Source organism: Cyprinus carpio, chromosome B2, assembly GCF_018340385.1.
Source record: "Cyprinus carpio isolate SPL01 chromosome B2, ASM1834038v1, whole genome shotgun sequence".
Taxonomy (NCBI): Eukaryota; Metazoa; Chordata; class Actinopteri; order Cypriniformes; family Cyprinidae; genus Cyprinus; species Cyprinus carpio.
This window is the reverse complement of record NC_056598.1, coordinates 12,467,170-12,482,694: the sequence shown is the minus strand read 5'-3', so window position 1 is coordinate 12,482,694 and position 15,525 is coordinate 12,467,170. Positions and strand designations below refer to the sequence as shown.

Genomic DNA, 15,525 nt, shown 5'->3' with positions numbered 1-15,525 from the left:
TTTCCCATAAATTAATAATTATAATATCTTTGCTATTAAAATATCAAATGTATAATGTATATATGTATATATGTATATAAATGTATATATGAATATACAACTATTCTGACCAACTAGCAAATAGCCAAGTGCTTTTCTTACTTTTTGGATTCAAATAAGACCAATCTGACAATCACATTGTTCATGCAATTGGACTGAGGGATTTAAGACCAGGGACAGTTCATTCAAAATGTAGTCATCTTAATGTTGCACCAAACTTGTTTGGCTTTCTTTCTTTTGTGTAACATATTTACAAAATATCTTTTGTAGAAGATATTTTGAAAAATGTCTAATTGTTGTTTTCAGTTGGGGTCTAGAGCTGTCTTGGACCCCACAAAAACATTATTCAATATAGTTTTAATGAAACTTTTCAGGAATGTTTAATTCATTTTTTGCATAAAATTATGTGAAGAATGTGTGAACATGGTTGGTCAAAAGCATAGTAGGCCTCTCACAGATGCCTAGCCAGTAATCGGAAGTGCTTTTCTCTGTGAATCAGCTCCATTTCACTTATTACATTCTCTGAAACCAGAAGAGAAGCTTCAGGTGACCTTTAGCTGAGCAAGATGATGTTGATGCCAAATGATCTGTATTGCTCTCTATAATTATGTTACAGGACTAAATTATATTCTGGGCTTGTGCTGAACATTGCTGGGCTGCTGGAGCACTGTGGCTTCATTTCAGCTATGGAGGATCAATTCCTGTATTGATTTTAGGCAAAAAGACTAGGCAAGAATCTCTGTAGATTGTGTTTAACTATTCCGCCTTAGGGAGGGAGGGGGCTATGTTATGAAAGATGAAGTGTGCTTTGGAAAGGGGTCAAGTTGCCTACATTGCATAAATGCTTTTAGTTATCAATTTGCCCTTTTTCTGCATCTGGATGATGTTTCATTAGTATTAATTATAGCAGAGAACACACCTGAACTCATTTAGACAGAGACAAAAGCTTGCTTTTAGTGTTGACTGTTCTGGGTTGGTACTGTCGTTTATAAACTACCCATTTAAGTTCACTTTTAAACGCACATTGGTGTTCAAAATCTAATTTAAAACTTAGCGTAAACATAAGGTTTTAGGACTTTGAAAAAAAAAAATGTAATAGAAGAAATAAAGGAAGAAAATAAAATAAGAAAGAATAAAATTAGATATATTGAAGAATTCTACATGTGTAATTTATCATGTGAAGCCAGGCAGATGTTGTTCCACTGAAGATCAAGATGCACTTTGGATCATTAAATATAAATTATACTTCAATAAAAAAATAAAAAAAAAACTTTAACAATGCTGAATGTGACAGTAAAGACATTTACAATGTTACAAAATATTTGTATCACAGATAAATGCTTTTAAATATATTCTAGCAATATAAATCAATACATTTGAAAATTTGAAAAACATTTAAAAATATATTTAAATAGAAATTAGGCATTTTAAATTGTAATAAAATTTCATGATATTATTGTTTTTACTGTATTTTGGATCAAATACATGCTACCTTGGTGAGCATACGATGCTTCTTTTGAAAACATTGAAAAATCTACAGTATATGGAAGCTAAAAATGAAATGAGATTCAAAAATGGACTTGCTTCAAGCAAATTTCATTGGGGTTGTATATACAGTATATTACACCCTATAAAAGGCTTGCAGAATCATTATGATGGACATCAGACAACAACATTTGCTATCATTTGATCATATTCACTGCTCTGCATAGGGAGCAGATTTTGCTTACTTTGGCAGGAAAAAAGCCAGTATTGATTTGTTGTCTCAGTGGATCACTATGACCAGCAGAGAGTGATAAAGCCAGTCTCCAGAGCTCTCCCTGTGGAAATGAAACTCAGCACATCACATGCTGCTTAAAATGCCTTCCCTTTCTTGCCAAAGCCTGGCATGTTTTAATGAAATGTATACACTTGATCTTCAGTGTGCGATTCTGCTTTGATTTCATTCTGTTGAATTCCACAGCTTTATTTTCATCTCAAGGCTGTGGTGTTTTGAGAGGAGAAACCTACCTCCCGGAAGAAACTCGAACCTTGCTGACATTTTAAAATAGGTTTTATTTCAAGCAACAAAGCGATGTACCCTCTTGTGAACAGAGTTCAATCTCATGAAGGCTTACTGTATATATCTAGTAAAAGAAAACCCATAATACCTCACCAATTACCTTACAACCTTTAGAAGTGAACACACAAAAAGCAATAACTACGCAGAGCGACCCTCTGTTTGGTCATAAAAATGGGCCTACACTTTCATTTCCATCTTTGTTCCACTAAAAGCCTATTTGACATGAAATAGATTATAATTTCCATCTAGAGCTTGTTTAACCATCACAGAGGGACTTTAGAAGAGATATTGATCACTTCTTATAAAGATCTTTTCTTCTTATGGATGTGTTTCCTCTACGCAATATTGATCTAATTGGCAAAGGTGCACAGTGTTTTTCATTGCTTACAAGAAACAGCCTTCACTCTAAAATCATTAAGTCACTCTAAACATACAGGGCATGTTTCTGTACTGGCCTTGATTAAGTGTTCTTTTTTATTATTAATGCATTTTTGTTTTTCCTTTTCCGGCTCTATGAGGACTGTGCGCCACTTTGAGGTTGCTGTTCATAGATTTCCAAATCTGTTCATCTGCGACTGGTCAAACACGGCTTAACTCGCTTATTATTACTTATGCTTCTCACACTGAGCCTATTATAGCAAATAAACAGTAGTTTGACTGACTCAGTCCCAGCAAGTTTAAGCCTTACTAAAATAGCCAAACTAAATGCCATAGACTATATGCCGAAAGGCTGTTTGATGGAAGTTTTGTGTTTTTCTTATTAAAGTGAAACTGATTTGCATTATTCAACAGTCAGATATTCCCTAAATATTTGCCATCACACTAATAAACAACAAAATCTGGCTAAAACTGAAATGCTACTTTCATGAATTTCATAATATGTACAAAATCACATACAACTGCAACTGGTGACATCTCACTTTTTTTAGTTATCGATTTTATTGAAAATGTCCTCAGAGGACGTCAGAATTAATATTACTCTAATATTGTAATGTGTTTGTTTTATTGTTACTCTATTGTTAAGAGTGCTTGTCAAAATTTTGGGAGTGAATTATAGTCATTTGGTGCCAGAGCAAATTCACCAACAGACAGCTGCTGGTTGTAACTGTTGTAACACCTTTTATATGTCTGTAAAAATTTAATAATAATAAAAAATCATGGCAGTAGAACACTGCATGGTTTGAAAGCAACTTCTGTAGCTGCGTTTCCATTAACCTCCATGAACCAAATTGTGGAAATTGAAATTGTGAATAGAAAATTCCCAATGGAAACACATCAATTTCGCAAAAACTTCCATATATTGAAAAAACATTTTTATGCTTGCATGTGTAATAGTCTGTGTCGACTAACATGCACACACATAAAGATGAAGGCTTACAGTCTTTGATAAATCCACACAGGTCTATCCAGAAAGGGAAGGCAGGTGACACATACACATCAGTGTTAACTTAAGACCTGACAAGCTCAAACTGCACAGATACCAATTTAAATAGACAGACCAAACAAGGACAACTAATAAGACACAGCTGAACCTAATGACAAAATCAACTCAATAACCACGACAATAGGAAAAGAAAGCAAAATGAGAGTCCAAACTAACAGAACTGTTACAGCATGAGGTGGTTTTTCAGGCAAAAAACACCTTATACAGGGCTGCTCTCAAGTTTAAGGGGTTTTTGATTTACCATAACCCCTCATTTACACTGCATGCATCTGCACACATCATTTCAGAAACTTCCCAGAAGTTGTTTTTCACATTGCTTTGCTTAAGATACACATCTCCCTTCATATCCTTCGATTAAAAATAATGGCTAAACCTACCAACATTAGTCGCCATGACTTATTGCAAGAGAAATAAATTTACGTTTTTGTCACATAACATCGGCTAATGGATAGTAGTTTTTTTTTTATCGACATTTATAAAATATCGCAAAAGTTTTGCACAAATCTGTAATGGAAAGGTAGGCTTCAAATCTCTGCACTATTGATAATTGTAATGGGACGAACAAGACATGAAATGTGCAGATCCATCTGCAATGCTTTTAATAAAAGGCGTGGGCATAAAACATGCGAGGTTCTGACAATGGCAAACAGGTATATTGAGGACAAGACAAAGCATAATGCTACCACTAAGAGAGCGATATACACAAACAATACTCAGCAGTTTGAGAAGGATCTGAGTGAGTGTAATATAGTGTGTGTGTGATTGGTTACAGCTGTGTGCAATCAGTGCAATGGATGATGGGAAATGTAGTCCTTGGTGACGTGTAACAGTCTTTGTAGTGAGAGAGTCAATATGACCTCTGATGACGATTGGACGGAAGTCCATGGACAGGATTCGTAACAATAATAGACTGTGGACTTTTTTTGCGTTTATCACCTTCTGGTATGGTTGCAAAAGAATGTCAACACAAGTCAGTATTTCAAGTCCATATTTATTCGGCGAGTAGCCATGTAAAGCCATGTTGTTGGCATCCTGTTGAAGTTTATTTTTTTGATAATGGCCGGCTGCCGGTTTCGTTACTGCAGTTGTTACTCTTTATGAAATGTTATGAGATTTAACAACAATTATGGTGAGAATTCTTTAATGAGCAATCAGTGCTGTCACTCATTCCTAGTAGAATACAATTATAATAAAATATAAAAATATGATAGTTTCATGGAAGACCTACCTTTCCAGCTCAGTGCTCTATACCCCCAACAAAACTAAGAATTTACACATGCTACATTTTAATAGTGCTATCAGTAATTTATCCCTCCATGCTTCTAAGAGTAAATGGAAAGCCTGTAAAGCCTGTTTCCTCCATCTCACTTTATTTGTTGTCAAACATATTTCTTCTGAAAGTTTTGTAGCATAAAATGGTAAAACACAACACTGAAATTTGTTTAGGAAACAGTGCATGACTGGTTGTAAAGCATATTAATTGGACAAATATTCACACAGACAATACACAAGAGTCACCACAACATTCAAATATCACGTCAGGAATTTCCGTCAATGTCCTTTTTTAGGTGAAGGTTTTACTGACACCTTGCTTATGGAATAGAATACCAAAGTGGCTTATTTCAATTTACTCCTGGCCTTGTGTTCTGGCCTTTGTCAGATAGTGTTTCTGCACAGTGAAATGACTGTGGACGTGGTATTCTTTTACACTACGGAGAGCATGAAATTGGTATTAGTGTGATCATAATGGTTGCTTCTCTCTCACTTGTTCTCTTCTCCCTCAGTAAACTGCCTGTTAATTGTGTTTGCCATTAAAAGATCCCACACTGGTGCCTTCCTTCAGCTCCTCGACTGGGGTGGGGTGATTTGACTGGCAGGCATGAAGTATTTGAAATGAAGGTTGCTCCTGAATCAAATGATGATGTCCCCATCATGACTCTCATTTCATACTTTACTGTTTCAGTCGGACCCCTCTTTATTGGCCCCACTGCACTGGCGTTCTAATCAGTGTTGTCACAGAAGGCTTTGAAGGACCTTGACTTGAGTGTGCTTTGTAGTTCATATCAATGTTTCAAAATACTTTCATGTTTGTGAAACACAAATGCATGATTATCTTTGCTTTTTCTTCATTTGTGCTGTAGAACTAGTCATGTTATTCAGTGTTGGGTACTTCAGTGTTACTTTTAAATGTAATGTGTTGTAATATTGAGATAGCTTTAAAAAGTACATTTTATAGAAAAGTAATACACTAAGTTACTTTTGTATTACTGTCAGTTGATTGAGAGTAGAAGGGCATGGCTTGCAGGCATTTTTTTATTTTATTTATTTTATTTCAGAAGTGCATGGTTTGCTCTATATATTATTTCATGCACTCTATTTGTCAGTACAATATATAAGAAAATACTACAATATTTAGGGTAACACAGGGTAAGAAGGGGTAACTTGGCCCCCACCTTAGATTTTTCTTTTGGCCTTAGATGGCACAAAATCACATCTCAAAACTTTTGATGAATGGCTACATTATTTTAATTTTGCCTTTTTGTCATATTAAGTCAGTTAAAACAGTTTTGAGGTTAATTGATCTAATTTTGTGTCTCTGGAAAATATCAATTTACTTTCCCAAACATTCATTTTGCCATTAATTGTAATAATCCAGTGAGATTTTTGTTTGCACAAGGAGTATGACAACAGCCAGTGCTCCACACAGAGATCTGATCTCATCATCATCCAGTCTGTCTGGAATGACATGAAGAAACAGAACACACTGAGACAGACTAAATCCAGAAAAACTGTGGAAATGTCTTTAAGATGCTTCAAGATACCTACCTGCAAAGCTACCTGAAAAACTATGTGCTAATGCACTTAGAGCAAAAGCTGCTTTAAACGCAAAGGATGGTAACACCAAATGTTGAATTAATTTAGTTAATATAAGTTAATTGATAAAGAAAATCTACTTATAACATTATATTTGACAGCATCCTCATTTTAAAGCATTTTTACACAAGTGCCTAAAACCTTTAACAGTACTGTAGCTTTGCAGGTAGGTCTCCTGAAGCATCTTGGAGACATTGCCACAGTTCTTCTGGATTTAGTCTGTCTCAGTTTGTTCTGTTTCTTCATGTCATTCCAGACAGACTGGATGATGATGAGATCAGATCTCTATGTGGAGAACTGGCTGTTGTCAGACTCCTTGTGCAGATATAATATCACTGGGTTGTTACAATTAATGGCAAAATGAATGTTTGGAAATGTAAACTGATATATGATATATATATATATATAAAACTTAAGGAATAATAATGATCATATCTGTTGAAGTTTAGCCAGGGGGCTTCACTGAATAATTTAACATTTTTACTCGAATAATATAACTAAATGAGCAAATGTTTCTATTTATTTCCCTTAATAACACATTGGCTGATGTGCCATCATCCTGCAGATGCTAAACTTATATCTAAATATATTTCAATTTAAAAGTAAATGCACATAGTCCTTTAGAGGGCTATCTTCCCCTATGTGAATAAACAATAGAACACAGACTCTCACTTATGAAAAGTAACTTGGCTATTATGGTGTAAATTTAGCAAGTAGGCTTACTGGGATACTTTACTCATTACTATTACTTGAACATAATGATCTGATTATGCAACATGCATCAGTTTTAACAGCATTTAACAATGTATCATAATAGTTTATGTAAATTGTGTAGATTCATTACAACAGTTATACAGTATATCTTGAAATTTTTTATTGTTTACTTTATTTGTTCTGCAATGATCTTGCATTGTTTGAAACTTTGAACTTTTAACAATCTTGATTATGTGTAATTGTTCTTCAGAGTATCCTCGCCTTGAACCCAAGGGTGAAGACCCATGCAAATCTCCATTCCACCGCCTCTAAGAAGAATGAGAAGAAGCACTGGAAGAGAAACCCAGAGAGGAGCTGTGATGTGAGTAAACAAAGACAAGTTCTTCTCACAGGCTGCCTGAAATAACTCACTTTTCCAAAATTCTTTTACATTAAATATTAAAGAAACAGCCAATGGGAAGAAAAGCCCTTGTCTTTCCTTGTTTGTGGAATGTTTACATACTGCCTATTGTCACAATGTGTTACGGTCACAACGTACTTCTTCTGAAAATTAGAGGTTGAAGAAGAACAACAACGAGCCGTCAAGATGTTAGAGCAGGTTTTCTGAATCTCCTGGAAGCTGTATCCCTGATATCCTCTTCTGAGAGCAAACTTCGTCCCAGTTTACCAATGATAATGAGTACTCTGTGATGTAGTTTATGGTGTGGTGATTCAATGATTATGTCGACGATGGCTGTGATCATATTACTCTGATGAGCAGTAATAGGGCCGAAGATTATAATTCTATAATTAGTTCCAGCCGCCTAGTTTGTCCAATTATTGTAGAGATTCAAATTTTGACTCCTTCTGCCCTTTTGCTTACAATCTGTCAGTGAGTAATTCTTTAGCACTCATCAGAAAACTGCAGTAAAAGCCTAAAGGAGACATTATGAAAATGCATCATAAGCAGATGCCCCCCACCCCCCCAAATCTCCCAAGTGGATTAAATATTCCAAATTTCCTCTCAATTATTATCATATCCTGTGAGCCCTATGAGTCAAGGCTCATAAGCATATTCAAATGTTCATTTTAAATGCTTTTCACCATGTGGTGACTGTGTTGATGAAATACCAAATCTTGTTTCCAGAGCTTGCATATTAATTAGCTGTTAAATTATACTACCAATTCCCAGCACTAAGCATTTTGTCTAATTAATAATAATAAAGCCCCCAAGATGTTGGATTAGACTAATCCTTTGCAGGGGAAAATGCAACACATAATTTCAAGAGAAAATGTCAATGGTTATCCCAGTCCCAACAATGCCTCAGTGTAATTGGAAATGTAATTATTTTTCATTTTACCACACAGATTAATTTTAATACCACACAGAAGCTGTGAGATTAGTCTACTGTGACACAGGGTTGACCAAGGTCAAGTATTTTTGCATTTCAAATCACAACACAAAATAACACATGGAGCCTCATATAATAAAAGAAAAGTTACGTACATAAAATTATCTACATAAAAATGTGTGACTGAAGCAATTAAGCATTCTGTAATGGCTCTGCTCCAACCCCACTCTGGGTTTTCCAATGCCCACTCCTCGATTGGAGAAATATGCTGCGATTTGACTCCATTATAAACACTCAGTTTATTATTATTATTTTGAACATGTGGGCATATAAGTAAATTCATGTTTGTGAAGTTTCCACACAGTAGCAAGGCACTGGATGTGTTTGTTTGATATGTTGACTACACTATATATCTAAGGCTGCATTTACACTTGGCATTTACATGTGACCTGTATCCGGATGTTGTCCACTGAAAAGACAAGTGTAAACGCACTTCTGATCGGAATGTTATCCAATCAGCGTATCCTTGTCCAGAGGTAGTCTAGGACGCATTATGAGCGGATCTCAGTGTATTGTAAATGCAATCTAGCCATCGTGTCTGCATTCACATGTCAACATCACACAAAACGCCGCCCCCTCTCTCGCGAACTGTCAGAAAAAAAGATGGAAAACACCCATGTGGGGACTATTACACTTATCTTTGATTTGTAAAATGTCCCGTGACTGAAAATGCTTTTCAAAAGAAAATAAATGCATAAAAAGGCCCCAAAATAACCTGCTATTCTAATACTTTTAGGATGTTTTGAACAGCATGTATTTAAAATATAAATGTTTTGTCACATTATAAATGTCTTTACTATCATTTTTGATCAATTTAATGTGCCCTTCTTTAATAAAGTATTACTTTCTTTGAAAAGCAAATAAATAAATATAAAAATACATAAAATTAAAATGAATAAATAATTCAATCTTACCCCAAACTTTTAAATGTTAATGTATTTTTATTAGTCATCATTTATTATATTTCTCATTTATTTGTGCTGTGTTTCTCTTTAGAGTTTATACTTGTTTTCAGATAAGCAGAAAGAGAAATGACTTCTATCTGCTAATGCAATCACTTTTTCCTTTTCAAAACTTGTGATGCACATAAACTTTAATGATTAAATCACTACTTAAACTCTTAAGATTGATAGATTTATGTGAGGATCATTCATCTCAATACAGCATAAGTATCAAAAGTACTTCAAGATTGATCCATCCATCTGTATTGCTGACATGGAGTTGTATTATGGGCTGTTAACATGTGTTCTGCTCATGATAGAGCGGTGTCAGAATGATTGCAGAGAGAACAAAAACATGCTCCAACTAAAAAAAAAAAAAAAAAAAAAAAACAGCTTCTCACTCCAGGCAAAATCATGCAAGTCCATCCTGCTCACAGATTGTACTATCAAAGCAAAATTATATATAGTCAGATGTTTGAACTTGGTGAGGTTATCATATGATATTCTTTGAAATCTTTTGTGTGGTATCAATAATACCAGCAAATTCTTCTTGTGGCAATCAAAGCATCTTACCGAGGCACCATTTTAAAAAATTGAAGATGTGCATTGTAAAACAGACTCTATTCTGGATTTGTCTGTTCTGAATCTGTATCTTGGCAGACGTTTCTACAGCACAAGGTTGCCAGCTGAAGTACTGTACAGAATCCAGTGGAGGTTCATAAAAGAACTGTAGCAGAATATCAGATGGCTTGCTGGATTGGTTTCTTATTCACCACCCATCTGTTATAATAAAATGTAGTAACTCTGTCTTATGCCATAAATTAACTCAGTGCGTGAAATCAAGTTAGCCTCAATCTCAATCATGTTGTGATTTTATTTTCTTGGCGCCTCAGCCGTATATATGTGCGGGGGAATTTCCTGGCTGCTCATCCCTTTGAATTTCATTAAATAGCTTAAGTCAGTTGTCACAATGGCTTCTGTGAAACTGTATTAGCTTATGGAATAAAGAAAACAGCTTAAGCGGCTTGAACTTTGCCTCCTGAAAAGGGAGGGGCTGGGGAATCCTCTTTAATGCCTTTCTGATAATGTCAGCCGTGTCATGTTACAGTGTTAAATGGCACCAATTAATCCTTCCATTTTAAAGTAGAAACTTGTAAATCTTTAAAAGCAGGATAATCTCTGAACAGTCAACTCAACGGCATAATCCTTCAGTATGGTCATATTCAAATCTACAGCCTACAGAATATTCCTTATGTTCCTCACGATTTAGAACCATTTGGCGGATGTTTGGTTTCATTTGTAGGTTAAGGATTGCTGTTTTTCTCAACAGCAGTCTTATTTTATAGAATAAATAGGTTCTATAAATATAAATTTATGGTTTACAGATGAAACCCACCAAAAAAGACAAAAGGTGATCATAAAACAATAAAAGTGGTTTTAATTCTTCATATTATATGGGGGAATTTTCAGGGTAATAATGCATATTTCACCTGACACAAATTAGAAAGACGCATGTTTCACAAAACATGTTGCTACTAAGTTGTTGTATTTTATATATATTAGTATATTTTTCAAAGCCAATTAATTGTTACAAATAATGACTTTTAATTATACTTACATTATTATGTATTAATTATTATTACATTAAATAATGTCTATTAATTAAATGTCTATAACTAATGGTTAAAACTGGGGGGGGGGGAGTGGATTTAATAGAGATACAGTAGCAGTAACAGTATTTGAATTGTATTTGGCCTTCATTAATAACAGGCGACTTAGTAAAAAAAAGATGCAATTTAACACATATTTAACATATATCTTCTTTATGTTGTTTCTAAATTAATTTGGCGATTCAATGTGAAATAATACCATAAAATATATTATATTAATATGGAATTGATTAATTGCAGAAAAATGTGCAATTAATTAGCTATTTTTTAATCGCTTGACAGCATACACACACACTCACACACACACACACATATTTGTAATTTATATATAAGTATTTGTATATAAAATATTTTGGTGTTTCTTAAACTTCAGAACGAAAACAACAAAAACAATAGAACTTGAAACCATACATTACAATTATTTAATAATTTACTCATCCTCATGTCATTCCAAGTTCCAAAACTGGATGACATTTTTTATAATTATTATTCTATGTGGAACATACAGTAAAAGATATTTTGAGAAATATTGAGATTTTTTTTCCCCCAATGGTCACCAAAACTGTTCCAAACATTCTTCAAAATATCCTCTTTTGTGTTCCACAGAATGAAGCAAGACATACAATGGTGTTGTAAAAATGAAAATGTATAATAAATAATTATATATAAATATATATTATATATTTAAATTTATAGTAACCTAAACAGAGTAAAACAAAAAAGTCCAACCCAAAAAATTCAGTAAATGTGCCGCTGTGTCCCACCATTGTCTCTGTGTGTGTCTCCCTCCCACAGTCTTGTGTGAATTTGGAGAACAACTTCGATGACATCAAGCACACGACTTTGAGCGAGCGTGGGGCACTTCGGGAAGCGCTGAGGTAAGCACTGTCTCCATGGCAACAGTCACAGTCAACGCAAAGAGGAGTATGGGTGGGCAGCCGAAGGAACGTGTGCATGCCGTTTGGCGAGGTGAGGATGAGTAGCGGCGTAAGTCATTCTTCATTTTTGAGGAAATAAAGGGGTGTACAGGCAGCACTCGGCTCTGCTTTTCTCAGGGATTAATTTGTTGGAAAGAAGCCTCCCTCTGGGCTTTGCCTTGACTCTTCAACCCTGCAGGAGATGCTAAGGCTGAGTGCACAGTGAAAAATGTAAAAGTTTAATTTGTTAGTTGAAAATGCTTTTGGGGATCCCAAGACAACATCAGAATACTTGATCACGAGGATCGCTGGTGTTCTGGGGTAGCTTTCAGTTTGCAGTCTTAAAAAACAATGTAAGTGATAAATAAAGATTTGCGCTTTGCAAAAAAGCTGAACAGGCTCCTAACTAAAATCTATTGATATTCATATAAATGACACTATTTGCTATTAGGCCCTTTTCCCACGAACTTCTTTATATACATATTAGTGTTGTGTAGCAGAAGTGTTTAAGCAAAAATAACACAACTTCACTTCATAAATATGTATATCTATTACTAAAATGTGATTAAAATATACAAATTTTTATATATTCCTCACTAAAACCTTATTAAAACAGAAAAATGATGGGAAAAAAAAAACCAAAATTGTATTGGTTTCATTCTGTGCCTGTTAATTACTGTGTAATGTGATCTCCTCCTCCTGTAAATTAGATTTCATGATGGTATAGTTTGTGATCATTCTCAATGGCTCACTCTAAGCACGGATTTTATAAATTATAGTGGATATTAAAGGAAATATATTAAGGGATAGATATCATTTTATTTTCTGCATACAGCCTATGGTTTTGCTAACAGTATAAAATTCAGCATGAAAATGATTTAATTTGCTGTTTATTTGGCAGTCTCAAGAGATTACTTTCGTAATCATTTGTTGTCTTGCATCGATTCAAAATTCATTTAACTATTTATGCCATCAATCAAAAAAGTTTCAGAAATAAAATGAAAATATGAAAATAATTAAATATCATCTTGGGCTCATTAGGATTTTTCAATGTTTTTAATGTTAAGAATCTCTTATTGTCACCGTATTCGATCAAAAATGTAATATAAAGCATGATATTGTAAATATTTTTACTATTAAAACAACTGTTTCGTATTTTATTATATTTCAAAATGGATTTTCTTCCTGTAATGCAGATCTAAATTCTTAGCAGCCATTACCTCAGTCACATGATCCTTCGGAAATCATTCTAATATTCTGATTTGCTGCTCATGAAACATTTCTTATTATTATGAGTTTGTGCTGTTTATCAGTTTAATATTTTTGAGGAAACCATGATACATTAGTTAAAATTGTTGTATGTGCTAACATTATTTAATGGAAGTGAGTTAACAATAACTACTACAACAATGAACAGTTAATGAATGCTAACAAATATGAATTAATACTGTAACAAATGTACTGCTCATTGTTAGATAACATTAACGCAGTAACTAATGTTGTCTAATGTGACATTATTGTAAAGTGTTACAAAAAAATCTTTTGAACAGTTTTTTTCCTAGCCCTAATAATGCCACAGTTTGGTCAGATGTGAAACACAAGCCTGTTGAAGCAACACTTGTACACTGGTTATTTGTATGGTAAAAAACAACAACAAAAACAACAACAGCAAAAAACAAAAAACAAAGAAACAAAAAACAAACAAACAGAAAACAGGAATTATTTCAGAAACATTTAGTTGTTTGTACTATAGCCAATTGTCAAATGGAAGTACTAAAAGCAGAGTGCATTGACTCTAGATGAGCCTTTCTCAGTCAGTCAAAGGATACTCTCATTGACAACACAACAGGTAAAGTTAGTCAGATCGTTTACTCTGTATTTGTTCTGATCACATCTGATCTGCTTTTCGGACATCTGTCTCCCAAACATAATGATCTATTCAAATGTATACTGAAATAGCACCTGATAATGAGTTCATTTGAATAATATGTCTTAATTCTGCATGGCATCGAATATGCATGAGCACAGCATTGCATCTGCTGATCATGAATAAAAAACAAAACAGCAGCGAAAACCAAGAGTTGAGAGAAGAAAGAACGCTAGGGAGATATTGGAGACATTAATGCACACTTTTGTCCTGCAGAGGTTTGATTTTAATCCTTCTCTAGACGAGACTCCCCTGCAGTGCCGGTCGGCAGATTTGATGAAAGATTTAGGTTTTATAACCGCTAATAATGCTGAACATGAAAGTCCGAGCGGCACGCTGTTCTGGTGCTCATCACAGGAGGCAGCTGGCTTATTTGGCCTGTTTGTTGGGCGCAGAGGAAGCCCCAGGTCTGGATTCCCAGTGTCACGAAACAGCCAGAAAGTTGACTCCTCATTAAAGACCACAGATTTGTTCACATAGTGAAGCAAAGTTACTAAAATATTACTTTCATACCTCAAAAATCTCTTATCAAAGATGCTGCCTTATTGCTTAAATAACTGTATTTTGACGGCTTATCTTCATGTCAGTAAAATCACAAGCACTCCTAGCATTCACAGCATGAGTCCACTTTGATATCAGAATAAATCAGATAATGACTAAGGAAAATTGTGATGGTTCATCCGTAACTATTTTCTTGATGATTATGAGGTAAGGCAGTTTAGCTGTCATATTGAATTGTTTATATAAGACCTACTTTGACATTTCTATTTAAAGTTGAAAAAGCAAGTTCCTGACATGGCTCTGATATCTTCAGTTAATAAAGGCAGGTGGAACTTTGTTATATTTATTTTGTTTATTTTGTTTTTGTTCTCACAACTGCTTGTGGTACATCCTACACTGGCCTGTCTAAATCCCATCTTAGGGGTCCCATCAGTAAGGTATGGAACTGAGATCTGTTTTTAAAAATGCCTTGCATGAATCAGAAGTGTACAGCAGAGCTAGTGTAGTCCACCTACTGAATGTACCACTCTAATGAGTAAGTTCTTTTTTAGTGAATCAAGTTAACATAGTGTACAACTGTGAGACTTAACTGGTCAATACATACACTTTTGATCATACAGTATAACTGCATGCAGTTGAAGATACACATTATACGTTTTGTCAGTGATATTTTATGAAACTGATTTTACTGAAACTGATCATTCAAATTTGAGGTCAGCAAGATTTTTATTTTATTTTTTTGAAAGAAGTATCTTATGCTCAACAAGACTGCATTTATTTGAGTAAAAATACAGTGATATTGTGAAAAATTATTACAGTGTAAAATAACTGTACAGTCGTGGCCAAAAGTTTTGAGAATTACATAAATATTAGTTTTCAAAAAGTTTGCTGCTAAACTGCTTTTAGATCTTTGTTTCAGTTGTTTCTGTGATGTACTGAAATATAATTACAAGCACTTCATACGTTTCAAAGGCTTTTATCGACAATTACATTACATTTATACAAAGAGTCAGTATTTGCAGTGTTGGCCCTTCTTTTTCAGGAC

General features: G+C 34.3%; 1 protein-coding gene across 1 annotated transcript in view; it reads left to right on the top strand.

Annotated features, from left to right (window-relative positions):
- LOC109078535 (dihydropyrimidine dehydrogenase [NADP(+)]-like) overlaps positions 1 to 15,525 on the top strand; it is a 162,178-nt gene that overhangs the window by 18,205 nt on the left and 128,448 nt on the right. Inside the window, exons 3-4 of the mRNA XM_042718058.1 lie at positions 7,384 to 7,494; positions 11,931 to 12,013. Coding sequence (XP_042573992.1) covers positions 7,384 to 7,494; positions 11,931 to 12,013 — 194 coding nt within the window. The remainder of the gene's footprint in view (positions 1 to 7,383; positions 7,495 to 11,930; positions 12,014 to 15,525) is intronic.